This window comes from Astatotilapia calliptera, chromosome 8, assembly GCF_900246225.1.
Source record: "Astatotilapia calliptera chromosome 8, fAstCal1.2, whole genome shotgun sequence".
Classification (NCBI taxonomy): domain Eukaryota; kingdom Metazoa; phylum Chordata; class Actinopteri; order Cichliformes; family Cichlidae; genus Astatotilapia; species Astatotilapia calliptera.
This window is the reverse complement of record NC_039309.1, coordinates 13,854,413-13,881,869: the sequence shown is the minus strand read 5'-3', so window position 1 is coordinate 13,881,869 and position 27,457 is coordinate 13,854,413. Positions and strand designations below refer to the sequence as shown.

The 27,457-nt window shown below is 41.8% G+C and overlaps 4 protein-coding genes across 6 annotated transcripts; 2 read left to right on the top strand and 2 right to left on the bottom strand.

The window, feature by feature from the left end:
* The first annotated feature begins 3,843 nt into the window (after positions 1-3,843).
* eme2 (essential meiotic structure-specific endonuclease subunit 2) lies at positions 3,844-7,124 on the top strand. 2 transcript variants are annotated; one of them, XM_026178749.1, is made up of 8 exons: positions 3,844-4,407; positions 5,000-5,121; positions 5,206-5,304; positions 5,398-5,522; positions 5,642-5,705; positions 6,167-6,282; positions 6,366-6,555; positions 6,632-7,124. In XM_026178749.1, the coding sequence occupies exons 1-8, from the start codon at positions 3,987-3,989 to the stop codon at positions 6,785-6,787; spliced, it is 1,293 nt and encodes a 430-aa protein (XP_026034534.1). In that variant the 5' UTR covers positions 3,844-3,986; the 3' UTR covers positions 6,788-7,124. The 2 variants fall into 2 exon arrangements, with proteins under 2 accessions (XP_026034534.1, XP_026034533.1); XM_026178748.1 differs by having other exon boundaries at positions 3,845-4,407; positions 5,203-5,304.
* A 1-nt stretch (position 7,125) lies between these two features.
* On the bottom strand, positions 7,126-13,074 carry spsb3b (splA/ryanodine receptor domain and SOCS box containing 3b). Of its 2 annotated transcripts, none has more exons than XM_026178746.1 (7): positions 12,970-13,074; positions 10,787-10,922; positions 10,116-10,383; positions 9,395-9,582; positions 9,194-9,296; positions 8,990-9,115; positions 7,126-8,169 (listed from the first exon to the last, which is right to left on the bottom strand). In XM_026178746.1, exons 1-7 carry the CDS (start codon positions 13,008-13,010, stop codon positions 7,667-7,669), a joined length of 1,365 nt encoding a protein of 454 aa, XP_026034531.1. In that variant the 5' UTR covers positions 13,011-13,074; the 3' UTR covers positions 7,126-7,666. The 2 variants fall into 2 exon arrangements, with proteins under 2 accessions (XP_026034531.1, XP_026034532.1); XM_026178747.1 differs by having other exon boundaries at positions 10,116-10,296; positions 12,970-13,073.
* Positions 13,075-14,446: 1,372 nt separating this feature from the next.
* On the top strand, positions 14,447-18,146 carry nubp2 (nucleotide binding protein 2 (MinD homolog, E. coli)). Its single transcript, XM_026178743.1, has 7 exons — positions 14,447-14,566; positions 14,997-15,112; positions 15,998-16,196; positions 16,471-16,625; positions 16,868-16,978; positions 17,186-17,255; positions 17,686-18,146. Exons 1-7 carry the CDS (start codon positions 14,551-14,553, stop codon positions 17,823-17,825), a joined length of 807 nt encoding a protein of 268 aa, XP_026034528.1. The 5' UTR covers positions 14,447-14,550; the 3' UTR covers positions 17,826-18,146.
* Positions 18,147-18,651: 505 nt separating this feature from the next.
* atp6v0cb (ATPase H+ transporting V0 subunit cb) lies at positions 18,652-26,216 on the bottom strand. Its single transcript, XM_026178744.1, has 3 exons — positions 25,907-26,216; positions 21,138-21,321; positions 18,652-19,648 (listed from the first exon to the last, which is right to left on the bottom strand). Exons 1-3 carry the CDS (start codon positions 25,980-25,982, stop codon positions 19,441-19,443), a joined length of 468 nt encoding a protein of 155 aa, XP_026034529.1. The 5' UTR covers positions 25,983-26,216; the 3' UTR covers positions 18,652-19,440.
* Between the last annotated feature and the right edge of the window lie 1,241 nt (positions 26,217-27,457).

Sequence of the window (27,457 nt, the reverse complement as noted above, 5' to 3'; positions counted from 1 at the left end):
TGTTACCCACTAGCTCGATAGCTAGCCGGGGGCTAGGTCACTAGCGCGGTGAGAACACCGGACTCCCGGCAAATTGTTTTCAAACCCACCGCCGTCTTTCGCTACTCAGGTTAAATATATATGAGTCACTTAGATAAATTAAAAATGTTGTTGTTTGGCTTTTTTTTTTTTTGTATTTTATTTGTTCCTGAGTAAATCGGTTTGTCTGAGATTAAAGTTATAGTTTTTACACAGCTGAATAAACGTCAAGCAGACAGCTGATTATCAGAAGTGTGAGACGCTGGAGAATATACTCCGTTGTCCTGTTATATTTTAGATAGCAAGGAGTTTATTAAACTTCACCGAAACAATCTGCAAATTTCATTAAAATTGAATAAACTATCATCTTGTCTTTATTTTTAGTTAGCACCTTAAAAGCTTAAAGCTGTAAGCTAATGATAGTTATATAAGAGCAGATGCTGCTGGTGCAATAAGCTGTAGTTTTACGTCCAGTGGATGATGATCTGATTAGTCGACTAATCGCATAAATAATCGGTGACTAGTCGACTATCAAAATAATCGTTTGTGGCAGCCCTAGTCTAAATGTTGGTGCTTGTGGATTTAAAGAGAGCCGTGGTGCGCTGTTGGGGAGATTTGCGGAATTTTCTAAGTTGTAGCAGGACACTTGATCATGGCTTTCAATGTCATTTTGAGCGCTAAGGGCTCTTACTCGTGCAGCTGCTACTTTCACTTCACTGTCTGCCTTTAACTGTTGAAGTTTAGTCTTTTCCTCCTCCAACTTTGCCTTTGTTTCCACTTCCTTTATTTTCCACTCATTTTCCATTTGGCTGATCTTGGTTTCCTGTGCCAATATTTCTTGTGTGGCCTTTGCTTGTTCCACTTTGGCTGCAAGTTCAGCTTCTGCTTCCACCTCACGACTGCCAGTAGAATCTGCCTTTGAGCGTGCAACTGAACCCTCTGGGAACGACGTTTCAGTTTTTGTATCACCAAACACAGAACCATAGTCCCTTTTGTTTAACATCACTCGTACTCTTTCCTTTTCAAGGCGATCGTTAAAGAGCTGATCGATATTTTCCTGTCGTTTAGCAACAACTTCACAAATGTCAGTTGTAAGCACTGCATAAGCATCCATTCGCTTAACAATGTCGGGCGTCATGGATTGGCTGCGGCGAACGGGTTCATAATGCTGTTGTACTACAGTGTGCTTGTCTCTTATGTCATGACTGGCATTGTTTAGCTCTTCATGTGAGCAGAAAGTTTTCAGCTTTGTTCTGATTTCTTTAGCTGCCTTCTTCCAAGTGTCATAAGCTTTGTTAAATGCCTTCTCATTTTTCTTTGCCTCATATTCCTGCATTTCTTTACCCTTTTCAGTTAAATGCCTTTCACGATTGCTGGATCTTACTCCTTGTTGCTCTGAGTCGTCGGCTTCTTCAGCAGCGTTCAACATTTTGTTACTGTAATGTGTATGTTGCTCTATGCGATAACGTCTGGACTTAAACTTACGTGAGTGTTACTTTTGGAAACAATGCTCACATCAGACGTTTACATCACATAAATAAACAGATTAGCACCCACATATTAGACAAAATGTAACTGTAAATACCGCTGATATACGTTACTTTCAAGAAGAATAAACCCATACAATTTAAAGATTGTAATTATTCAGTGCAATGCAGTATACCTTTAAGGCTGTAACCACAAAAATATTTAAGGCAAGTAATTCTGAATTAGAGTGCAGAGTCCTGTTATCAGCAAAGTCCTTAATGGGCATAATACCTGCACCTTCGTAAAGTGACCATCAGAGTTCAAAGGGGAGGTAGGTGAAGGAAACGGTTTCCAGGGCCTAATCCGTGGATCGACTTCCTCCGAGGCGTGGACGTCTATCAGCAGAGAATGTACCTTCACCTATCAGCAGAGAATGTCCCTTAGTCTGTAACACAGTCAAATATATTCTCAAGTAATATTCAAGCATGCCATTCAGCGTGTTAGTACGAGCTCGGGAGCAGCTTGGGAGAACAAGAAAACAGAGACTGCTTCAGGTTGTCTTCCCAAATTGACTCAACTTTATTCACAAGTACAACAGTTTATATAGAGGGTAAAATTCATGAGACAGCAGATTTATCAGTTTAAACCAGTACAGACCAAGATAAGGCAGCGTCTTCCTGCCCATGGGTGAAGAAGCATCCTTTGTGTAGTTTATCAGTTCAGCTACAATTGTGATTATCTCAGCGACATATTTTCAAGGCACAAAATAAAGAGTTCTTTCATTAGTGAAATCTGAAACAAACCATTTGGCCTTCAACAGGCGTCTAAAAGATTAAGAAACTAATGTAGCTGAGGGAGTGATCTCTGTGGTATTTCAACCTTGTACCAGCCTGTGATTCTCACACATCAATTCTTGGGTCAAAGAGAAAAATAACTAAAACAAAGGGGCCTTATTGAATGACAGAGTTTTCCTGCATAATGTCACTATAAAACAATATCCAGTAAATGCTCCCATGGTACTAAAATACCTAACAGTAGGCAACGAAGCAAAGATGATCTTGACTGGTGTAGAAATCTCTCACAGCTGACACACGGACCCAGCTCGTGGCACGGGCTGCACTCATCTGGCATGGGAGCTAGCAAGTAGCCTTCACTCAGCGATCGAGTTTTCACTGTAGCAGTCCCCCGGACCAAGGAAGAAATAGAGAGAGCCTCGACGGGTGCAGTAATTTTTACTTTGAGATTCATTCAGAATCTAACAGTGCGCCAGGTGCGCCAATGCACCGTGAAAACTAAACAGAAACACAAAATACATTTTCTTAGACGCTTATTACAAATATGAACTCAAATAAAGCAGAAAATACAACAAAATATCAATTAAGCAAAGAAATACAACTAAAAACATGTACCTCGCTCCGCATTCCAAGGGCTGCAAATTACTCTACTGGACACTACGCGTAGCTGTTCAGGCTTAGATCAATAAACAAAACTGGACCTTTACAGAATGTGCATGCTCTTTTTGTTTTCATATTTTAATTTATATTTAATTGTGTTGTGGTTTGCAGTGTTTTGTGTTGTTTCACTTTTAATTTGTTTCACAGGAAAAAGCTGAAATTTTAAATGGTTAAAAGTAGAAATGTAAATAGTTGTTTTTAGTATTATAAGATTTATTTATTACCTTTTATGTGGAGTGAATAAATTAAAGTATATTTACGGTGGGCGCTAGAGACAAAGCATGTACAAACCCCGAAGTACATAAAAACTCCAAAACACGTCAAAACTCCAAAATACGTAAAAATTCCGAAGTATGTACAAACACCAAAACACATAAAAACTCCAAAACACGTACAAACCACAACAGAAGTGCTCTAGGATGCTAGGATCCTAGTGGCTACACAAGCCAGAAAGTACCAACGACCGGATTTGGTGTGTGGTAGTAACAGGTAAATTAACTTTTTTTTTAAATTATTTGAATCTATATGAGTGCTTGTGTATAAATACACAAACAATACACATATGCTTTCAATTGTGTAATTTAAGTGATCTAGGTAGCTCTGTTTTGGAAGTTCAGTTAATGCTAGAAATGTGTTTTGGAGTTTGTACATGCTTTGGAGTTTGTAGTGCTTTGTCTCTAGGGACCACCGTATATATTTATATATAAACATATATAAATAAAACCACTTTTTTTTACAATAGTAATTCCTTTTGAGCACAATTTTATATTGTTGTTAATAATAAATTAATTAAAGCAACAAAACAACCTGAAGAGTCGGCTGGGAACCGAAAGAGTCGAATCTTTTTAGTGAGTCGAGCCGAAAGAGACGGTTCTCTAAAAAGAGCTGGAAATCCCATCAGTACTAAGTATCGCGAGTTTTGGGTGATTTGTCCCTCATCGAACACCATCGTGGGCTTATACAAACAATGCCGTACCACTCAGATATTCCCAAGTTTTTTTCAGGGTTTTACAAATAAGGACTTCGGCTGTGACTCTAACATGTGAGATGTCTTTGTTACGGAGAGCTAAAACGTGGGAAATCTCTGAGTCTGAGGACAGCGACGCTGAAACAAAACCCGGTTTGGGCAGCGATAACAGCATCCAGACAGCCAGCACAGAAAAGCAGGAGCAGGGTTCACACAATTCAGCAGCAAATAGGGGGGGGTCTGCTGCTCTGGCTCCTCCAGCAGCAGGTGGGTCCGGTACACCGAGTCCTGCCAGGAAACGTCGCAGTAAGGAGGAAATAGAAGAGGACAGGCTGAAAGTGAAGGAGAGGAAGGAGGCGAGAGAGAAACAGAGAGCGGCCAGAGCCCAGGAGCAGGAGGAGAGGAGACGGGAGCAGCAGAGGAGGAGAGAGGCAGCCAAGACCCTCAAGAGTCTCCGGCCAGAAAACTGCCTCAAATGCATCACTGTCTGCATACACCCAGGTACACACGGACACAGGGATGCCTTCAGGTGTCGCCGGAAATTAACTTTACAACTACAATTTGGGGCCAACTTTAAAAAATAAATAAATAAATATGTGCAGATGTAAAATGACACAGGTAGGATCTCTTTTGTGTTGACTGTATTTGTGCCATGTATGATCCCATCCCTGTCTCTTAAAGAGTATTTTCTGTATTTCTAGTTTACGATACAGTTTTCCACGGCATCTTTACTTCTTCAACACCCTGCATAAGCTCAAAAGCGTTCACGCCCCCACTCCACAGTCATTACCAATAACAAGATGTCCAGTTTGAATTTAAGGGGGAAAAAGTGCAGCAAAGTCAAACTGCAGTCTTGCATTTCCATCCTGGTCTACGTTCCACATCAGTGACTCAATGCTCCTTGCAAGGGCCTGTCTAAATCTTTAAGAACCATTACCTAAGTACTGTTTAAGTAATGGCTGTTGTTTCCAGCCTAAAAGGCACCACCTTAAAAATGTCATTTTCCTTGACTATGACTCCTGCGGGGATGGCAGTGGGCTTTATAATGCACAAAAACGCACAAATTGCTGTGTTGTTTTGTATCTTTCTTCAGTTCTTCTGCAGCAGGATGGCTCAGACGTCCTGCTGGACACTCTGGTTTCCCTTGACTGGAAGTTCAGCATCGAGAGCGAGCAGCTCGTTGGCAGCATCGCCTGGACCCAAGATTTACCTCAGGTAGGCAGCTCACTCAATCTAGATTTAGCAATTTGCTACATTTTTGTTGATTCCCGTGAGGGATTACTGTTTTGGCTTTAGCAGGGAGAAGGTGGCATGGTCTCAGTGGTGGAGGAGGAAGAGCAGGTGCTTCTGGTCCTGAGTCTGGCTGATTTCATGGATGTAGTGATCTCTGTGAATAGAGTAAGCAGTCCTTTGAGCTGTTGTAATGGTGTCATTGACTGTATGAAGGAGCTGTGGCTCCTCGAACTCACACTGCGCTCTGCCACTCCGCAGATTATCCACAGCCAAGCGGTGGAGACGGGGGTGGGGTCTTTCTGGAGTCCGATTTTGGAGTTTCTCAACCGTGATGGCAAGAAGGTGGTCACTCTGTTAGTGACAGACTCTGAGCCAGATTACAGGTCAGCTTAACTGGGAATACTTAACTTCCTCTGTTACCCAGTGGCTCCTTCACTTCTCCACTTTCTGATTATAAGTAAAGTGCGGAAACTGTATGACCTGATCTATTGTTTACCAACAGGTCAAACGCCCACAGTGTGCCTCTACAATACAAATTGGGGATGGATCATCTGGACATTGAGGAGGTCAGTTTGCTTTGAATCTCTGTCTTTCTTTCAAGGATTTGCGATTCTTACTTCCTAATTTTATCACATGTACACACAACTCACAGCTGACCTACGTCAACTGCAATTTGCACATCAGGACACTTTGCACACTAAGTTCATTTTGTACATTAAGCTCCTTTGTACATCCATTTACATCAACATCTGCGTACCTCACTTGTCTTCACTTACTTATTGTTGTACTTATTTATTTATCTTTCATTATTTTTATCCTTATTGGTCTTGTTCCTTCAACCCTATCTAACTTGGCATTTGTGTATGGACAGCAAAGGAAGAATTTCATTGCACAGAGAGATGCTATTTCTCTGTACACATGACAATAAACACTTTGAATCTTGAACTCGTATACATCTTCAAAAAAGCTTGATGGATAACAAATAGCTTTCTCTCTCTCTCTCTTTTTGAAACGCTTTCATCTCCAGGTTCTCGTGTATCTACAGCTCTACAAAAATATCTCCGTGGTTTTCCTGGATAGCTGGCAGGAGGTCACTGATCATGTTTGTGCTGTCACCAAAGCTTTGTCCAAACGCCCTTTCAAGTATGCCACAGTTCTGTGCCCTGACATAGACAGTATAGCGGCTGACTGTGAATTAATGAAACCTCCACTTTGTGCTCTTGCAGACTCCTGACAGAGGGAGCAGAACTGCCCTTTTGCGTGGATGGCTCATGGGCCAGTGGGGTTTGGGTAGAGAAGGATGGCTCCGGCCTGATTCAGGTCTGGAGCAGGCAGATCCAGCAGCTGAACAGAGTCAGCCCTGCTGTGGCCTCTGCTGTGACCGCATCCTATCCATCTCCCCAGCTGCTGCTACAGGTGAGGAGACGCTGTGGTCTGATAAGGTTTGCGTGAAGAAAAACTCTTCTTCTGTAATATGTTCTGTTCATTTTAGGCTTATAACAGCTTGGGGTCAGAGGAGGACAGAAAAGGGCTGCTCGCGGGCCTCTCAGCGAAAAGCGGAGGCAAAGAGAGACGCGTGGGACCGGAGATTTCAGCCCGAGTCTATCGCTGCCTCACAGCCCACAACCCCCAGCTGGTCCTGGACTAATCCGAGAGCAAGAAGACCGGGAGACATCAGCGAGGACGAATCTGGTTTCTGATAATGCTCTGTCTCCACTTGGCTGCTAATATGTTAATGTTGATGTTTACAAGTTAAAAATATGCCTTGGATTTGAGATTTACTTTCCAGGAAAAGCACTTTTTCTTCTCATTTTAACTCCTGCAGATTAAATGTATAGATTACCAGAATATAATCTGGAGTACAGGGAATAATGTGATGACTGTTTTTCAGCACAGCTTTTTGTGTATAAATAGGAGATATATAAGCTGCATAAATTGTATGTATATGTATGAATCTTTCTAGAATAAATAAGCTGAAGCAGGCACTTTCTAGTTTTTTGGTTTTATTTTAAAGAATGAACCTGAGTAAGAAAATCCATAAAGAAAAGTAGCAAAAACTGGAAATAGAAAATGAAACAAAAAAAAAACTGCAGAGTGCAGTGCAGAGCTACCTTTGACATTTAAGCAAAATGGCGATTACAAAACACGTTTACAAAAAGTCGATTTCACAGTATCAAAAAGCACCTCTGTTCCTTCCAGAGTCTACGGCTTTCTAGAAGTTTACCTTTTGTTTGCCTCTTCTCTCTGAATCTAACCTCTTTAAATGGCAGCAGGCCTCATCTCTCACTCGCACACACACACACACACACACTCTCTCACACACACACTCTTTGTTCTTGTTCATTTCAACATTATGTGGAAGACAAATACTTGTTACATAGCAAACAAATAAGCAACGATCCACTCAAATGTTGGCTAAAATATCTCTCTGTGATCAACAAAAGGAGAAATTTGTGGCAACGGTAGAAAAGCTGTGTGCCAATTTTCTTTCTTTTTTGTCAAACATCTCCTCCGCTGGACCACGTGGTCAAGTCCAACGGCACCTTTTGCACTGATAATCTTCTGGCTCGGAGCAGCAGCTCTCGTAGTCGCTGCTGGGAGGAGATGGGGGACAGGAGCAAGCGCTGGAATGAGTTTGAGGTGACGGGTAAGGGTCCGTGTTGGGAATCGGACTGGTGCAGGGGCTGGGGGAAGCACAGGCACTGGACACCGGGCTCAGGTTGGGGCAGGGGCTCGAAGGCAGGCTCGTCTTGCCGAAATCCTCCTGCTCCTCTGAGGGTTCGGGGCTGCTGCTGAGGCTGAAGACCCAGCCCAGCTGTATGTGGAGGAGGACACGCAGGCCAGGGGGCAGATCCAGGGCATTAAACAGGTCTGGGCAACACGGCAACATTTGGCGCAGCCTTGCACAGCAAAGGTACTGCAGGGAGGTGGGTGTATAGCAGGCCTGCATCACCTTCATGCTGCTCTTGGCTGCTGTGGAGCACACCATGGGGTACAACTTCTTGTTGTGTAACCTTGTTGCAGCCACACCTGTTGGCAGGACAGGCAGAGCCCATTGGGATTATTAGAATATGCAGACAAACGTAACTAACTGAAAAATGGATGCAGTCCGTTCGCCCTAAACCAGTTACCTACATCTCTAATGTGGCTATACCCCCACCCCCCGATGGTGCCAGCTACTTGAAGGTTGACACCGAGGAGAACAACAACATGCTTCCAAGAGATATGATAACGAGAACAACCTGACTCTCTGCCCTATTCCTCAAGGCCACCTGCGTAGGCTGCGGACTGTTGATCTTGGCCTAACAGGCGAAAGGACACTTTCTCAAGCTGAACTCAGGACACACACCCCGACACGCACACATGCACACTGATACTGACGTGCACTCACCACACTCCCTTCCACGGATCCAATGCCTCCTCCCATGCTTACCTCCCACCCGATGGAGACAGCGGCTCAGCTGGAGGCGCGAATAATCGCAGTGACCATGACCACTGTGTACATTGGTGCACCCACCCTCCCCACTTATGTTGCTTATCTGTGTTTCATGGTGTTACAGTGTGATGATATCTGTGCTTCTTTATGTGCTATGGAGGTTTTTGTTTTCTCCTCATGATGACTCACTTTTTGGAAGTCATCATGGGCAGAAACCATTTTTTTTCTCCTGAATTGCCCCTATGTGTTACACATCTCACTGTCCATCCCTTTTTTTTGCTGCCTAGCCCGACCTGTCTCCCCAGTGTTTGTATATTTTATGTATGGTCGAGTAGGTCTGTCATTTCAGCTGCAGGCAACTGCAACCGACAAATAAAGCTTCTACTTATCCTTAAAACGCAGGAAAACACAAACCTATGCAGTGCCGGTTCTTGTAGAAGGTGAGGGTGCCGTGCCACGTATCCAGGTGCACTCCGATGATCGAGCCTTGACCGAACCGAGAAGAGAATTTTATTTTGTCCCCTTTGTGCTGGAACAGACCTTTGAACACACAGAGAAACATTTTTGTTTTATTTACTGTTTTCTTATCAATCAAAGTCATTATATCTGATAACTCACCGGTGTAGGAGAGCCCCCAGCTGTCTTCATCATGGCCCAGCAGACTGCCAAAGTTGTACTTGAACTTCTCCAGGTTCACCTCTGAAGTTCCAACTCCCACCATCTACACCAGAAAAGCAAAACAAAACAAACATTTTAAAAATGTTCATGTTCAGGTCACTTTGTTACAACTTTAGTATTCTTTTAGCTTCTCTTACGCACCATATCTGTACCGTAGACAGGGGAGGTCATCTTGATTTCCCAGTAGTGTTGGCCGTCTGCGAGCTCCTTGTTGCCACGGATTGCAGCGGTGCCGCAGCTGTAGTCTGAGTGAAAGCTCACCTTCCTGTTGTCACAGCTCAGAAAGGCTCCAGAGGACTTACAGTGGTCATCCCACACCCAGTCAAAACCTGGACACACGCCATGCACGAGCAGTTATGCCAGATGTTCTTCCAAAAACGAAGCACACCGACGTTTCTTGGCTTTTCATCTACCGCCACTTTAAGGCTGTTCATCATGCAGTTTTGAGGGATCTGTGATCAAATAGCTTTAAACTTCATGGCACCGCTATATGCTGTGCTCAGTATAATTTGCAGATGGTAACATCTTAATGGGTAAATGTTACAGCTGCTTATCATGAGCGTGTTAGATCTATCGGTGTGTATGTGACTCTCAGCCTTCTTATTCTGTTCATGAGTTTGCAAAGGAAATAAATGAAGATGTTGATTTCTGACCATCCTGAACCTTAAACATGACACTGATAGTGAAAGCTTGTTGTGGCACTAATCACACCTTTACAATGCACAGAAGTTGGAATATGAATGAATATAGTGTTAATATTCCCCGACAGACAGCCGTAAGCATATAAAGACTCTACAACATGCCCAAATTATAATATTGTTTACATGCATCTTTATGCTGTCTTTCATCAGCTTCTGCTCACCTTTGTCCTCCTCCCCATAGAGACAGTCACTGATGACGCCAAGAAGCGGACTGAGCTCTTCCTCTGGGTCACAGTGGAAGAAAGACTCCCGTTTCACTGGTACTGTGCTTGGCAATGCCACCACCTCAGAGACAGTCTGGAACCCGGCCCGGTAATCCACCTCAGGCTCCAAGTCACTGATCTGGTTGACGCAAACATTACAAACAGGATCCTGTAAGTCCACGGACGTGGCCCTAGTCCAGGGGGGCAGTGAGCTCCAGCAGTAGAGCTGAATCAGGATCACAACAAATTGCTATCAAAGAGCAACATAGGTTGCCAAGGCTGAATGGAAAAAAAAGGGGAAAGTTTGCAATCTAAAGAGCCAGACGGGAACTTGTGTGCTATGTTTTTGAACACTGTGTATCACTAGTGATGTGAGGTCATGCATACAAGCAAGTAAACTTAGAAGATTCTTTAAAAGTACTGGGCATGCTGTCATGTCATGACCACATTTCACACACTGCTATTCCAGAAAGTGAACAGTCCAAGTGGAAGAACTAGCTGTACTTACTCTAAATAGAACTATTCTGTTTCACATTGCAGGGATACAGTTCTTCATTTCCAGTGAAACCACTTTTCCATTTAGCCCAGTTTCAATTATATTCCAGTAAACACAAACAGGAAAGTCTCACCTGTGTGACTGTCCGACCCTCCTGTTCCTCTCTGTCTGATGACTGGATCACAGCCATGGCATCTGTCTCTTGCCAGGTTTGACTCCAGGCCAAGTGCCGAGCCCGTCCGTTTCTGCCTCTTCTTAGCATTGCAGTTCTGTGGAAAGCCAACCCAGCACCTGATGACCAGCTGGCACAAGTACAGGAGGCCACGTATTTCTTATTTATGTCAAGTGCAGTCACTGCTAAACTCCTGCTTAGCACTGTACGTGTACTTGTTAAATATCAACACTTCACCGAGTTCTTTTGATTCCTCATAGGCATCCGATGGAAGACAACACACTGCTCAGTATCATTTCACACTTTGATTCTCTTACACAATACTTCTAGGAGAGAGACGCTTCCTGCATGACACATTGCCACGGATCTCAAAATGGTGGTGTGCCCCTAACAGTTTTATTACCAGCTCGCTCATTCAAGTCTAAACAACAGCGTTTCAGCAACTTTTCACTAGAAGATGGTCCCCTGTTATCTATTTTTTCCCAGGCAAGCATGAGCGAGAGTCTACAGCATTCCACTCCCCAAGGACACGTAGTCTAATGCCTTTATTTTTCAGGGCCGTGTCCACTTAATACTACACTATATAATTATATGACACTTTAGTTAATATAAAGCCCCCCCTCCCCCCTTGTATAAAATCTGGTGAGGGTCGTCTAGGAATAAGCAGCATACTGACTCATCTAAATTTAACTACAAAATAAGGCCCAGGCCCAAAAACATGTCTGAACCACCTCTCACTGCTATCATATTTCACCAGTTTCTAACAAACCTGCAGGGCAACTGAAAGTAGGTCAATCCAAACTACTCTCTGTCAGTTCAGCTGTTTTGTTTGCTGACCTTATTTTTCACTTCCACATATGATATTACAGTTAGAGACAAGCTGCACGATTTACTGTGAGGAAGCCTTTCTAGTCACCTCGAATGATCTTTGTGTGTCAGCTTCTCTATTTCCATCTGTCCCATATGCCACAGTTAGCAACAGGATGTGTTTTCATGCACGCCTTTGACTTTTTAAAGCTGACCCCCATGCTTCACAGGACCCCCATGCTTCACAGGACTCCCAGGGTCACCTGACCACTGATAAGTGGGTCAGGTGTAACAGCAATTACAGCTAAAATAAGAAACCTATATCATTTGTATCATGTGATTTTGGCTGTTAACAGAGCAATAATTCAATTCAGTTTTATTTATATGGCGCCAAATCACAACACTAGTCGTCTCAAGCTGTAACGTAAAGATTCCAACAAGCATATGACCACCTTTGAGCAAGAACTTGGCAACAGTGAGGAGGAAAACAGGCTGGAAACTCTGGCAGAAACAGGCTCAAGGAGTGGCAGCCAGTAAACAGCTATAAAATGCGCGCACACTATTGAGACTACAATAATAGCTGACTGCAGTCAATTACAAATGAAGCTGTCAACAACACTGTTTCCATTCTTAGTCAGCTTTACTCGTTAAAAACACTGTAATTACAAATGCAATAACCAGAACATCACCAGACTGTGTGTGCTTTTTCAAACATCGAATCTAATCTTATTCAAACTGTTTACCAAATGCACAATCACATGCCTCAATGGCAGCGTTTGCCTCTCTGAAATGTACCCTTGTTTACAAAATAATATGAGTAGCAGACTTATTATACCCTGTAATAACATACAGTTAACGACCCAAACCACAACCAGAGCCTTTATTTGCTAAAAACTACACATCTTGAGTTGTTAACTCTCATGGTTAATGCCTGCAGGGAACAGCTGGTTACCGCTTTGCAAACAGGTGCAGGAGAGTGCCATTAATTTAGATTAGTTAGTCTGGAGCCAGTCTCATTTTAATTGGGCCTTACCCTACATTACTCTAAATGCATCATCATCCGGAGCACCGAGTTTGAGCAGCTCCTTTGTCAGTCTATGTAAGGACAGGTATGGTGCCAGTGGACTGCCACAGCAATAATGAAGGCACGTTTAAAACTACTGAAAATGTACGCATGTACCTGAATCTGATCCATTTCCTCATGAAGGAATGCTGTCTACTTCATAACGCTTGCGATGAATCGTTCCGTTAAATATGATCAGATCCTTTATCTTAGCACATATATAACAGGCAGTGCAACAGGACTGTGTCATTCCCAGCAGGAATTCTGTGCTTACCTTGCTGTACTCTTCCTGCTCACTGTGTTGCAGTGGCTCATTGGTGTGTCTCTATATCCAAGTGTGTCACGGGTGCAGCGTGCATCTGTCCCACTTCTTACAAGACAGAAGTAAACATTACTTCTCCACGCCCTCTTCACAGCTTATTGGATAAGACCTGTGTGGAGGAGGAGTTCATGTTGGTTTGTGTAGTCACCTAGTTGCGGTATTTATAAAGCATAATAACTATATATTAATTATATATAGGGTATATTCATGCTGTGGGATTGTTGCTACTGAACAGATTCTGATCTGTGGGTTGCTGATAATACAAACCTGGAGACGAATAAGTTGGCATGAACGCCAAAATCACCTCAAATTTCTACAGGTGTGCAATTGAGAGCTTGCTGACAAGCTGCATTACAGTTTGGTACAGAAGCTGCTCTGCCAGCAGCCGTAAATCACTACAGAGGGTGGTGAAGGCAGCAGAGCACATCACTGGCATGAGGCTTCCTGTCATTCAGGACATTTGTCTTCACCGTAAAGCACACAGCATCATCAAGGAGCACAGCCACCCAGCACATAAGCTCTTCTCCTTATTACCATCTGGCAGACGTTACAGGAGTCTGTTTGCTTTACAAGTACTCAGTTTAATCTGCACTGGTCACTCCACTTTATTGATATTTATATATTTTTTAAAAAGTGCAATACTGTAACAACTGCCACAAAAGAAAACCTTCTGTACTGTTCAGTCTGTACTGCTGCTCATTCCTGCCACTGTGCAATATCCCATCTGCCCCCCCCCCGTCACATTCCTATTTAAGATTTTTCCCCACACTGTATGTCTACAAAAAACAAAGAAAAAAAGGCTGAAAATGTGTGCACGTCCAATTCAGGCGAAGTTTTGTGTTTTAAATGGAAAGACGAATTGTGAAAACACATCTTCAATACGATCCATTTAAGAAAAAGAGAGAACGCTAAAGAGGAAAATCAAATCCATGGGCATGGGTGTTGTGCGTCACTCCGAAATTTCTCTAAAATGGGCTTGGCACTCCTCTCGTAATAAAGTCTTATAACCCCAAAAACTATAAACCATATTCATCCGTCCCAACAAGTTGCTCTGTGGTTTGTTTTTGTGTTCCCAGTCAACAGCAACGTTAATAAAAGCATTTTTTTTCTGCTTTTCTCCAAAAAGCGTTTACACAGAAGTAAAGTGTCTGTGAAGGTTCTCAGTCATCCAGGTCATCGTAGTCAAAGGAAGTAAAGTATTTTAAACACGACATTTAATTAAAACTGTTGCTTTCTGGTCAGATAACAGTCTCAACCAAAGATTAAAAAAAATTGGCGTGGTAGGACTCTAGATTTCGACCCAGATTAAAATAATGATCACCATTATCATGCAGTCAAGGGCGTGTTTACTCTGTGTTTTTGAACGTTTGCTTCGCTCTTGAATGCAGCGCACTACCCTTCAGAAACCTATTGGTTGTGTTTAAAGAAAGGCGGGACTTGGATGTAGGATGTATTGTATGATTGGATAGGTGCTGCGTGACTATATCGGAAGTTGATCCCTCATGTTCTGTGCGCATATTTGATATCCAAAATATGGAAGAAATTAATGGTAAGTCGAAGTTACCGGCGAACAAAAGTATTCGCAGATACCTGCAGTTTTTAATTATCATATATTTTGTGTATTGTCATGCTAGGAGACGGTAGTTGACGGTTAATTTAGCCAATTAACTACCAGAAGCTAACTGACCGTTTCAGATTATGTTTGACTGTCGTTTGCTAAGGATTAACCACCGTGTCGTTCAATACTCAGTAAAAGGCCTTCATCGCCTTAGAAAAGTGAAGTTTGTAAAAAACATGTATAATTATATAGTTACTGTGCACTGTAACGACAGTAACTTGATGCTGAACTTGTGAACTGGGCTCGTGCCCTCCGCACTATCTAAAACCTGTTTCCAGATTAGGTAGAGTGTCTCATAGCATGTTTAAATTTAAACTAATAAAGCCTTAATTTATTAGTTTTTTTCTGCTTTTTAAATCAGATGGAAACTTGGGCCAGGTCCGACACGTTGTGTTGGTTCTGTCAGGGAAAGGAGGAGTGGGAAAGAGCACCATCACCACAGAGCTGGCGCTGGCCCTGAAGCATGCTGGGAAGAAGGTGAGCTTAGTTCATGTCAAGATATGCCACCATGTAGGGCTGTGCGATATGACCAAAATCTCATATCCCGATATAAGACATCTATCGTCCCGATAACGATATAAATCACAAAAATGTAACATTTTCTGTAAATTCTGTGAATCTCGGGCAGCTCCATCTTGCGGGAAGTGTTTCCAGCTGCGCGTCATGTAGCTGGAGTCCAGTGTTTTAACCGATGCATGAAACTATACATTTTTAGACACAAGTTGTAACAGCCACCGTTTTCTTTGTGAGTGTTTATTACACGGAGTGCTGTGGGGAAAAGCCTGTTCTAACGTTTGAGTCTAAGGTTTATTTTTTAGCACCTGGCGGCTCTTTTTTACTTCTCATCCGTAAATAATCTGCTCTTTCACGTGATTCAGTTTATTTTGAAAAGTCTCAACAGGATCTTGAGCTTTATTGTGAAAGGTTTATGTGGAAGATAAACAAGCGGACACGCGATGGTGTTACCGTCATTGTTGCTAACCACAACGCATAAAAACAGGGGCTTGTCCGTCCATAGTGTGGTTATATTAAATATAAGAGAAAGAGAGAACTTTAATAAAGCCACTACAGTGACCATCAAAACATGAAAAAATATTACCGTAAACAGTTTATTTTGCGACACCACGAAACAAAGGATAGCATAAAATGAAACGACATATGTTTTTATATCGTCATCCGATATCGTTACATCGAACAGCCCTACCACCATGCTGTTATATTACAACACATTATAATGCTTAATTGGATTCATTATTTTTTTTAAATGGAGAAATCACCCATCAGTGTTACTGTTTTGTTTTGCTATGCCTGACTATGTTCATACAAATGGGAAGCTCATTCAGGAACTTCTGGTTTAATCAGGTTGGCATCCTCGACGTTGACCTCTGTGGGCCAAGCATTCCTCGTATGCTGAGTATGGGCCGGCCCGACGTGCACCAGTGTGACTCGGGTTGGGTGCCGGTATACACTGACACCCAGAAGAGCTTGGCCCTTATGTCTATTGGCTTTCTATTGGAGGACCCAGATGAAGCTGTGGTGTGGAGGGGTCCCAAGAAAAACGGTATCTGCTAGACTACTAATCTGAAAGGCTTGAACTGTACAAGACCTGTGAAGGTGCTCTTCAAGACATCCTTTGAGGTCTTGAAGAGCACCACAAACAAGCACCCTGTGCTTCCCAAGAATCTCCAACCCTGTGTGCATTCACAGTACTAAGTTTAAGTAATTGTGCAATGTGACTGTTTGCATCACCAGCCCAGTGTTTGAAGACTTTGCTGTTGAGCTCAAGTTTGTTCTACCATTCATCCTATCCATGTCTGCATGTGCTTTACCCACAGCTTTGATTGGTCAGTTTGTGTCAGATGTAGCTTGGGGAGAGCTGGATGTGCTGCTGGTGGACACACCGCCCGGGACATCAGATGAGCATTTGGCCGTACTGGAAAACCTTAAGAAGCACAGAGTGGATGGAGCCATTTTGGTCACCACCCCTCAGGTACATATCAGAATGAGGCAAGAAAAAACACACGTTTTGTATAGTAAGGTAAATAAGAACACTGGCCATCACTGCACCTCTCTTGTGTAGTATTTTCTGCAAAGACCAAAATATGTTGTCATATATTCCTTTTATTGGGGTCATTATTACAGACAGAACTGCTGGACCACCTAATGCATGCTAATAAAAACACTCTTTTATGAATGACACTCAAAGTAAGTTGGTCATGTATTTTCTTACAGGCAGTATCTACAGGTGATGTGAGAAGAGAGATCACCTTCTGCAAGAAGACAGGTGTACGGATCCTGGGGATCGTAGAGAACATGAGTGGATTTGTTTGTCCACACTGCTCTGTGAGTGAGCCTTTATGCTGCTGTTTATTTGTTCTACTGAAATATACAACTTATCAGACACTGTGCTCCTTTTAATATGTCCTCAGTTATTTACTCACCAAACTATGTTTATTTAGCACTCTTCTAGTCTTATCTCCGTTCTTTGGTTCTCCATTTAGAATAACCTGATTTTATTTTAATCATTACCTTTTTCGGTTTTTTTTTAAGGAGTGCAGCAATGTATTCTCAAAGGGTGGTGGTGAAGAGTTGGCCAAAACGACTGGGTCTGTGTTTCTAGGTGAGAGTCACAGCAGTGAATTACTTGTAATGCTAGCATGCAGCCACAAGGTGTCTCAGTACACTAGCAGGAAGTGTCACTCCTGACCCACCAGTCATGATTCTGGGGGTTTTCCATCACTTCCATGCTGCTTAAAGTCTATGCAGACACTTTGTTCAAAAGAATGATGCATAACTGATCAGTAGGTGTCACTCAGATGAATAGATAATTCAATAATTTCTCCTGACTGCATAACCACTTTGTGTGAAAATCAATAATGCAGATCGATCAGCTCACCAGTGGCATTGAGTCGCCAGCTTTAGCCAGCACACAAAACTATAGCACATTTCATCAATGACTAATTTGAGTTGCACTACTAACAGAGGATGCTGGGATGTGTATTAAGAGTTAACCTCATGTGGGATCAGTCATCTCTTTTCACTCATTTCAGGTTGTGTGCCATTGGATCCTCTTCTCAGCGCCAGTATAGAGGAGGGCAGAGACTTCACACAGTCATTTCCTGACAGTGCCACCTTCAGTGCCATTAGCAGTATTTCTCAGACTTTGCTCAACAGCCTACAAACTGACTGAGACAGATTTTGCATAGTTGTGCTGTGAAAAGTACATGAGAAGTGTTGACTTCCTTTGTTTAGTTCCAGCCTTATGTAACCATTTACTGATCATGCTGGTAGTGTCCGTTATCTCTGCTGCACAGCAGACTTTGTGCATATGTCTGCTGAAGCTGCACTTGTTGTGGTTTGAAGATTGTCGGCTCTGAGCGCAGAACAAAACAAAGATAACTACTGTTAACAACTCAGCTGACCTTTCTTTGTATGTTGGTCTGTAATACGATGGTAAGCTGTGCTGCCCAAGAGAGGCTTTAAACGACAATAAAATATGGAGTACTGAAAACGCTACAGTCTGTGTGTTTGGACGCAAGTCAAATCTAAGTTGGAATCTTTAATTCAATTGTGAAAACATTCACGTCGACACATCAGGATAAATTCAATACCAGTGACAATACAGGTTTGTCGATTGGTGCTTCGGTAAAATGCGTCAGCAGCAGTACCATTTTCAGAAAACAAGACTCCAGATCAAATTGGTCAAGTCCATGTAGGAAACTAGGTCGAATTTTGCATACTAATCTCCCTGTTACATCCTACAACACATCTCCCAAACACCATTTAACCCTCATTTTTTGCAATGATATTATTTAAATCTGATATCATAAGTCTTGATTCTTGATCTGGATCATAATCTTCTGAAACCAGCCTGTGCTTCAGGTTCATATTCCAACAGCAACAAAACACTAAAACCCATGCAGGATTCTTACGGCTGGAATGTGGAAGAGATGAAGTACATCCACGGATGAGGGGAGGAGAAGGGGGCAGGTGAATAAGATGGAGAGGAGATGAAATGTGGAAATTACACTTGTGAGACCCCAACACAGGGCACACACACTTTTAATGCAAACAGCAGTACTACAGGAAAAACACTGAAGTTTGAGAATGTTCGCAATGATTAGAATACAGCTACACATAAAACTCCCACTCCACCAGCAACATACTAAAGGCAATCTTAATTATTAAACCAAGAATTACGTCCAGAGGAATTCCAACCACTTATCACGATTAACCCACAGTGCATTAAATCTATCTATATAGATATTTATATGTCTATATATTTATATATGTATATATCCTGGGGAATTAAGAGACTTTTGCTGCATTAAACAGTTCAAAGAACAATTTCTTATAAATAAAATCAGTGGAAAAAGAAAAAAAAAAAATTTTTTTTAGTCCATACACATTTCTTTTTACAAATAGATCCTCAAGATTAATGCAGAAACTGTGTCAACTCCCAGGCTGATATGGGAGGAGAGGGAAAAAAAAGAAAAGCTGTACGGCCCTTTGGTCAGCTCTCTAAGACCAGAGGCCAAGCTGGCCTCAAAGCCTGAAATAAGTGGAGGGAGAAAAGGAATCTTCATCATACAGTTGTTTTTAAACACACGCACACACCCACACACAAGACAGACAAATCACTACATTGCGCATTTACAAGTTGACTATCAAATTGGGACGACTGTACACATTGTTGAGATAAGACCATATTTATGGAGCCATTTTAATTTATTTTTACCCCTCCTGCATCACTTCTTTCATCTTGCGTGCCAAAATCCCCCGCCCAAACCCGTTCCTCTCTCTTTTTAACCTTTTGTTGAGAGGATGAGCGCAACAATGAGCCCATAGAGACCCAAGACCTCAGCAAAAATCAAAATGAGGATCATGCCCACGAAAAGCCTTGGCTGCTGAGCTGTGCCCCTCACGCCCGCGTCGCCGACAATGCCGATCGCAAAACCTGCTGCCAGTCCGCTGAGGCCCACACTCAGCCCAGCTCCGAGTTGGAGGAAACTCCTGCACAGAGAGAGACACAGACAGTGGTTAGCACAAAGATGTTGCTTTAACCTTTGAAGTTGACACAAATCAGAGCATCTTCAAGACTAATGTGACTAATCACAGCCTGTCCTTCGATACAAGTCTAGTGACCCGAAAAGCTGATATTTCTTTTACAAGCTGTAACCAATGCAACATTTTATTCAATCACCAACATGTTCATTTGATTCTTCCCCCCAGTTACTGAGTCATACTGTTGAATCTCAGTTCAACAGTATGACTCATTCCCCATTTTTTCAATTAACAGACTTTCCTTATAGCAAGGGACTCGATAGCCCAGGCAAACACTCAGAGCAGCTAAAAGTCTGATGATACTGAGTAAAAGTCATTCTGAAATTTAAAAAAACAAAAACAAAAAAAAAAAACCCAAAGTAGATCATGTGGTGTTCATCTCCAGATCATTATACCTTTCCATTGTGTAGTAACAAAAACAAACAAACAAAACAAACAAACAAATCATGTGCGTTACTCAGTGAAGTGCGTAAAAAAACCCCACAACACTTTTAGTTCTTTAAAAAAAAAAAAAAAAAAAAAAAAAAGCAGTTTCAATAGCTTATTACTTTTTCTGGTAAAGCTCCCTGTATATGGCCATACTGCACACTGCCCATACTGTCAGGCATTACACAGAATAAATGAATTAAGATAGAAATCAAGGATGTTTGGAACAAATATTTCTTAATATTTATAATAAATATGGAGTGTGAATAATTGTCCGTCTTGATCAGTTATCCCCGCAACAGACTGGTGACCGTGAAACAGGTTGCTACGGAAAAATGTGATATCCGACCTGCCAGCGAATGACTGCTGGCTGGTGATAGGTGAAACAGGCTTACAGTGCTGGACTGAAAACTTGCTTGTGATTGATTTGGTTGCTAGCAGGTTGTCGTGGTTGCCCAAGGTTCAGATGGAAGAGGCTGACTTCTCTCCAAACCAACTACTTTCCAAGTGGTAGTAAGGCTGAAAAGTGTGAAAGAAACCAAAAACGTCTGCACTTGTTCAAGTTTTACCACCACTTGGCTCCTGGTTGGCAACTGTTTGCAGAGAAGTCTGAGTTGTTCATGAAATTATTGGAAAATGCAGCAACCAAAGCAATCATAAGGTGGTTTTTGGTGCAAATGGCCTTTTTCACCTAGTGCCTACCAGCAATTGCTTACCAACTGATTGAAATTTTATATATTTTTATACATATATCTCGTATTTATACTTGTGTGACTTGGCCTTAGATAATGAGGGACTTGACACTTTTTCTTTGCCCTGTTCACCATCCCAGAACTCATTATTTTGAGCGAGATTGGAAGAACGTCCTTTAATGATTGAATATTCCAAATTAGAGTACACACAATGAAATTCAAATCGTCTAAAAGCAGAACTGGACGGTCAGTCTTTCAGAAAGAAAAAGAAAAATTGCAAATTGTGCATCTATAGAAAATAATTTGTCAGGCGAACTCACTTGTAAAGAGACTGCTTCTCTGCAGTGTTGTTGGCAATCAGCACTGCTACTACCAGGCCGTAAATGGCTATGATACCCGCCATGACCACAGGGATGATTGACTTCATGATGAGCTCTGGCCTCATCACAGACATGGCAGCAATACCTGTACCGCTCTTGGCTGTGCCATAGGCTGCTCCCAAGGCTGTAAGGAATGACAGAAATGATAACGAGTTAGATGAATAAAAACACAGCAAACTAGAGCACATAAACTACAATGCACAGGTCACAATGGGCTGGTAGACAGATGACTGAACCCAGAAGGCAGAGCTGAATAATGAAGCAGAAGCGGAACAGGAGATGGAGCAACGACACAGCTGTTAGTTTCTGTTCCCTTTAAAAATCCAACATGGCTCTACTTGGGAAATTTTCCCCTTCAAATTGAAACCAATGAAAACATTTTCTACAAATACAGATTTAGACAATTAAATATGTATTCTCATTCAACCAATGTTATTTCAGAATTAGGCTGCAGAGCTGTATATATATCACACTCTGAAGAACTTTGGGCTTCAGTACACACACAAAACTGCAGTGTGAATACATATTTATTCACAACCCTGCAACATCTGCTGTGTAACATCTTTAGCCTGTCAGGCTGTAAAGTAATGGGGGACGTAGAGAACAAAAAGCTTCACCAGCGAATTTAGCTCTGCTGATCTGTGACTTACAACGGCACCGTCTGCGTCACACACAATCAAGTCTGACGGCAGGAGCAGAGTAAAAGAAAAATCAATAGTTGCCCGTTTCGAAATGAGAAAAGCATAGTATAAACAAATATAGAAGAAAAGACATCCATTAACAACAAGTCATAATTCTGCCTGACAAAAAAGGTCAATGTGGCTCATTTCTCAATATACAAACAAAAGGCTGAAAGAGGGTCGAGAATCAGAGAGGCTGGTTTGACAAGGTTTCCTCTGTCAAAGGTGTGTGCACATTAATGCAAACCTGTTCATTCACTTCAAAGCAAACAGCTCAAAGCTCTGACCACACACTGCTTACATTCTGTATGGGCCACCATTTTGGCTATAAACACATTCACATTTTTATTGGTAAATTTTCAGTTTTCACAAATTCAACAATATTGCTCAATACAGCCTTTGCACTCAAATTTTGTTACCAAGCTGGCAAATCCCATGTAACAAAATATTTGAGAATACGGGGAAAAAAAAAAAAAAAAAAAGTGTAAATCTGTAACCTCTCATTTATGAGGCCACTATGATCTTAAGCTGACCTTGTCATATCAGTGGTGTAAAAACCAATGCCCTGACAATGTCATTTTCTTGGCTCTCTGTAGCCAACACGCAGATGATGATTAAATCTGAAAAGTCTCTTGTGAGATCATCCTTGGAGACAGCCTGGTAAACACAGCCCGAGGTGTCCTGCACTGTGTAGAGCCTGGAGAGATGGCTTTCTGGTCAGTTTAAATAAGACTAGCTGCGAGGATATCTGGCAAACAGATCTAGAGACAGACAGGAAGGAGATTCAGGCCAATCCACAAATGTGCACATGGCAGCCAGCCCGCAGCCAGCCCACACCCCCCTCACTACTTATATTGATTTAACATCAGACTGATGATATCACTAGAGGTTAAATCACTCCTGCTCATCTACTCAGATGTGTCTTTGTATGACTGGGCATTGTTTTTTGTGAGAATTGCAAGAACCAAAAGAAGTGAGAAAAAGAGTTTTACTTTTCATTTTGACTTTGGAGGTGCCAAACTTTCAGCCGGGGGTGTAAATGCTTTAAATTAGACGTGACACTGACCGAAGTGCTTCAATATAAAAACTGATTGAGACAGCAGCGATGTTTAAAGCATTTTCCCCAAAAGAAAACTATTATATTGATAAACCAAATGACTACAGGGCAATATGCTAACACACTTCAGCCTTCGTCTATTTAAAAGTTTAGAAAAATTCAGCCGTCCATCATCAGTGAGTGTAATACATTACAGTCAGTAATATAATCCCTCGACTATTCTTTCTTGGTCTATTAGGCCTTACTCAAGCGTGACAGGTGAGCGCTGATAAACATTCTTATTCTGTCCTGATGATTAAAAGTTTGATGTGTGGCAGAATGGTTTCTACAGTGGTGTGGAAGAAAAACCTCTGGATTTTAAGCCTAATCCCCGCAGCGTAGGTAAAGAGCTTTTCCTCCTTTCCACCCACAGAATATTTTATGTATGGGATGCCCTTATGACGTCTTATTCTGTCAGAGCGGGAGGTGCCTGCAGCTAGAGATGATCTTGCATGCGAAATGCCTACGCAGCAGACAGCCCATCCGTCTGCCATGAATGCAGATAAATGAGGAAGCACTGGTTTTGAGGAAAGAAAAGAAATTCAACATGAAACTGCAATTTCTTCATTCGAAAACCGTTAACCAGTCTTAGAAAACAGGACTTCTAGCTGCAACGTGGAAAGGAAAAGATGCTGGTTGTGAAAACTAAGACTTGCCCTGACCGATATATTGCATCAGAAGCTTGAGGGGGATGTCTAGAACCTATATGTGCCATCACCAATCATCTCTCAACACAGAAGACAGAGAAATAACGCAAATGTTAATTAAAGGTCAAGTAACTAAAAATCACTTTCTAAAAATGATTAGGCAGAAAAAAGAAAAATAAGCTTTGCAGGAAATCGAAAATTTACTGCAGCGCAAGAGAAGCAGTTTTTCAAGCAATGAACATGCATCAACCCCACAATCAGTAGGTTTGTCAATCAGGATATAAATCTACATTTTATTTTTATTGGTTCTGCAGAGAGAAAAGGTGCTGTGGTGATTCATGAAGGAGGAGAAACAGAAAGAATGCTGCCACAGGAGAAGTGCTACTTGTCCCACAGATTGTAACACCCTGAGTGTATCACCTGTTCTTAGCTAAAGATCACTAAAACAATTCATTATCACCTGACACCACTGCTGCAACTCACAGCATGTGACAGCAGGACGCCAAGTGCCGTTATTAAAAACCAACGCATCCACTTATTTCAGCAGATACGTTCAAACATTTTAAAATATTCTATTGTAAGAATCTTTAGCCAACCCCTTAAAGTACGACATGTTGAGAATAAACTTAAATGGCAGCCACTATTTTAGAGCTCATGTACACTGCAGTGATTGATGTCACAGAAGCACAGGCAACAATTCCTGTTAATGAAACCACAGAACAATTAGACTGCTCAAAGCTGAAGCTCGATTCATAAAAAGTCCCCATTTTCATGCAAGCACGAGCCCCCTTTCTTCTCTGCAGTGTCCCACTTGTTACTCTTTCACCATCACAGACTTAAAAATAATAATAAGTATACTAACATGGGGCAATTACATATAACACATGATTAATCGCTGGGCATTATTACTTATTACTTGCACTCACTATATCATATTTGAATCTGAATTGCTGCAGCTCATGAAATCTCATGATGAGGTCTGAAAATGCCAATTTTTCACAGATCTTGTGATGTCTTGAAAAAAAGGTATCAACAAGATAAATATGACAGAGCTCCCTCATGCCTGGAGTTACAACTCTGTAAATTGGTCAATTAGTGGCTTGGTGGTTTAACTGTTGCAGCATGATTGTAAACTTTGTCAATGTGAAATTATTTTTGAAGTGTGGAAAAACATTACTGCCATTACACCAAATTAAAGGAAGAGAAGTATTAAATTAGGAAATAGTCCATAAAACAATTGTGACCTGTAATAAAAAAAACAAGCAGGTATCAAAGTTCACTTTTTATATTACTTCCCACTTTCCATCTTAAAGCCCTGAAACCAGTCCTGTTGAAACTAGTTAACAATGACTTGATATTTAAAACAATTCCCTGCTGACTTCTTAACTTTAACATCCTGAAGTTAACGTGTAAGAAGATAAATACCCAGATGGCATTTCCGAGTCAGAAGGCTCATCATGTGATAATCATGTGATCTTGTGTCATTCCTTACACCAATAAGGAAGTTAACCAGCTGATCCTGGTTTCCAGTGCTCAGTTGTAAGAAAGAGGTTTTCAACCAACCAGTAATTTCGATAACACGCTACAAACAAAACTCAAACCGTTTATGTAGAGCGAAAAAACTCGAGCTTTACGAGTTTCACTTTCTAAAATTGCGTCCTTTCTTAATACAACTCCTACAACTTATTACTCAACACCCTTGTAGCCTTAATGCAGCAGGGTGGCATTTTAGAGGAAAGTGGCAATCAACCCAACATGCCTAAAAGAAGCACCCTAACAAAAGGCTGTGTTACGAGTGAACCATATTACAACTCAGTCTCATAATACTACTTTATTTGAATAGAGTATATGATCGTATATGTTCGCATCCCTTCCTCTCTCGTGCCTTTTGCTTTAGACAAAACAGGCTAACGCCAGAGCTAACTTTTGTAGTCGTCATCAGCTAGTCAACTAGCTTAGACTAGTCCTCGCAGTCTCATGATGAAGCGGGAAGGCTAGCTGTGACAATTGTATTCACAAAGAAATACAAACTAAAAATTAGCAAGTTGGGAACACGCCAACAATCACTGCCTGCACCAGCGAAGTCTAAATAAACGACTGCTCGAGATTAGCTTTGCCACGATAGCTGACGGCCCTCACACTTAGCTCGGAAAGAAGTACTATAGCTGAGATCGCCGCGTTGGGACACATGCACACACACACACAAAAAGGATTAAGCTGCAAAAGAAAACTGCACCACTGGTTAAATAATAATTGATATATGAAATATAATCCTTTTATAATTACCGCTGAACACCATCGCCGCAGAGGCACCCATCGCTGAGAAGAACGGGGCGTACTCGGGGCCTTCGGAAGACGACATTCTTTCTCACGTTTTACGGTATAAAAAAAAATAAACTAAATATACAAAATTAATTATATCTGGTGTGTCAAAAAGCGCACTTCACGAAACCTGTCGAAGGCCACGGAATTGAAATGCTGAAGCGACTATACTAAGAAGGAACCTTCTTGTCGCCTAACCTAACAGTGTAAACGAAACAGTCACGACTCCTGCGATAAATACCCGGCGCAGCAGTACAAAATGGCGAAGCGGAAAATATCACCTGACTGGTCGTACGGACAAAACCTATCACTGACAGGGTGAGAGGGGTGCGCAGTAAAAAAAAAAAGGTTAATGATTTACTGTTCGACACAGACTGTTTACGAAAGAAAATGTACGGGTTTAAAGCGATGTTTTAATGACGTAGTCTGAGCAAAAACAGCGTTTTTGTTCTTTCTTTTCACCTTTTATTTTAAAGGTCACCCCTATTGTGCTTCACTTTGGTATGCTCCGCTGCAGGCTTTCCCTTTGATATCTACATTTAATTCACCCTTCTGAAGAATGAGGACGAAATGATGGGTGAAAGCAATAGATATCTTATTTATTATTTTCTACACCTTGCACCCGGGCTAGAGCCATTTAGTGGAAGGTGGTTTGCAGTCAGGTGTGATATGCAGTAATGTACCACATAACAGTGGGAGAATCCCCATTTCACTGAGATTAAGAAAGAGGAAGGGGTCATGAGAGCTCGCACCCCGAGTTAGAGATGAAGAATGTCTGCATGTGTGACTCAGAGAAAGCTTGTGCAGTCCCCATGCCTCCTCCTCTTCTCCCATCTATTCCTCTTACCCTGCTCACTCTGCATTGCCTAGTCAAGTCAGCACTACATGCAGGCCCCCTCCGCCAGTGCTACTGTAATAGCCTCATGACTCGTGATGCCATTTCTCCACAAGGACCACAGGCCTCCTTCCTTTCGATCACTTTAACTGGCCAGTATCTTAGTAAATCAGGGGTATAAAACAAGAACAGAACATTTGGAGATGGGGATGGTGTGTGTGTTTGTGTGTGTGGTGATGCTGGTAGCAAAACGGTCACTATGAATGAAATGACTTTCATTTCTGTTTTCTCTTTTTCTGGTCCTTGACTGAACACTCATTGATCCGGGTGGGGGGGTGAAGAGAGAGGTGTGTAGCATTTCAGCTGAGACTGGATTATAGTGTTCATACTCAGAGCCTATTTAATAGCATGTAATGTGATAGTCTACATACCTACTTCATTGATTCCTGTTTGTTTTGAGTAAATGGTAATGACTGTGTTGTAAGGAGAGCATACGCTATAATTTATTGGCTGATCTCTGGAATTACTTTTAAGGAAGGGAAAGAGGGAACTGTGAGAAGTTCTCACAAGGGCATCATGAAAGGCACGTTTGCTACAAAGTGTCAGTGCACACTGTCATCCTTTAGCTTTCAGTGATTCTGCTCAGTTCCACACATGTTATATGTCATAGATAATGTAAA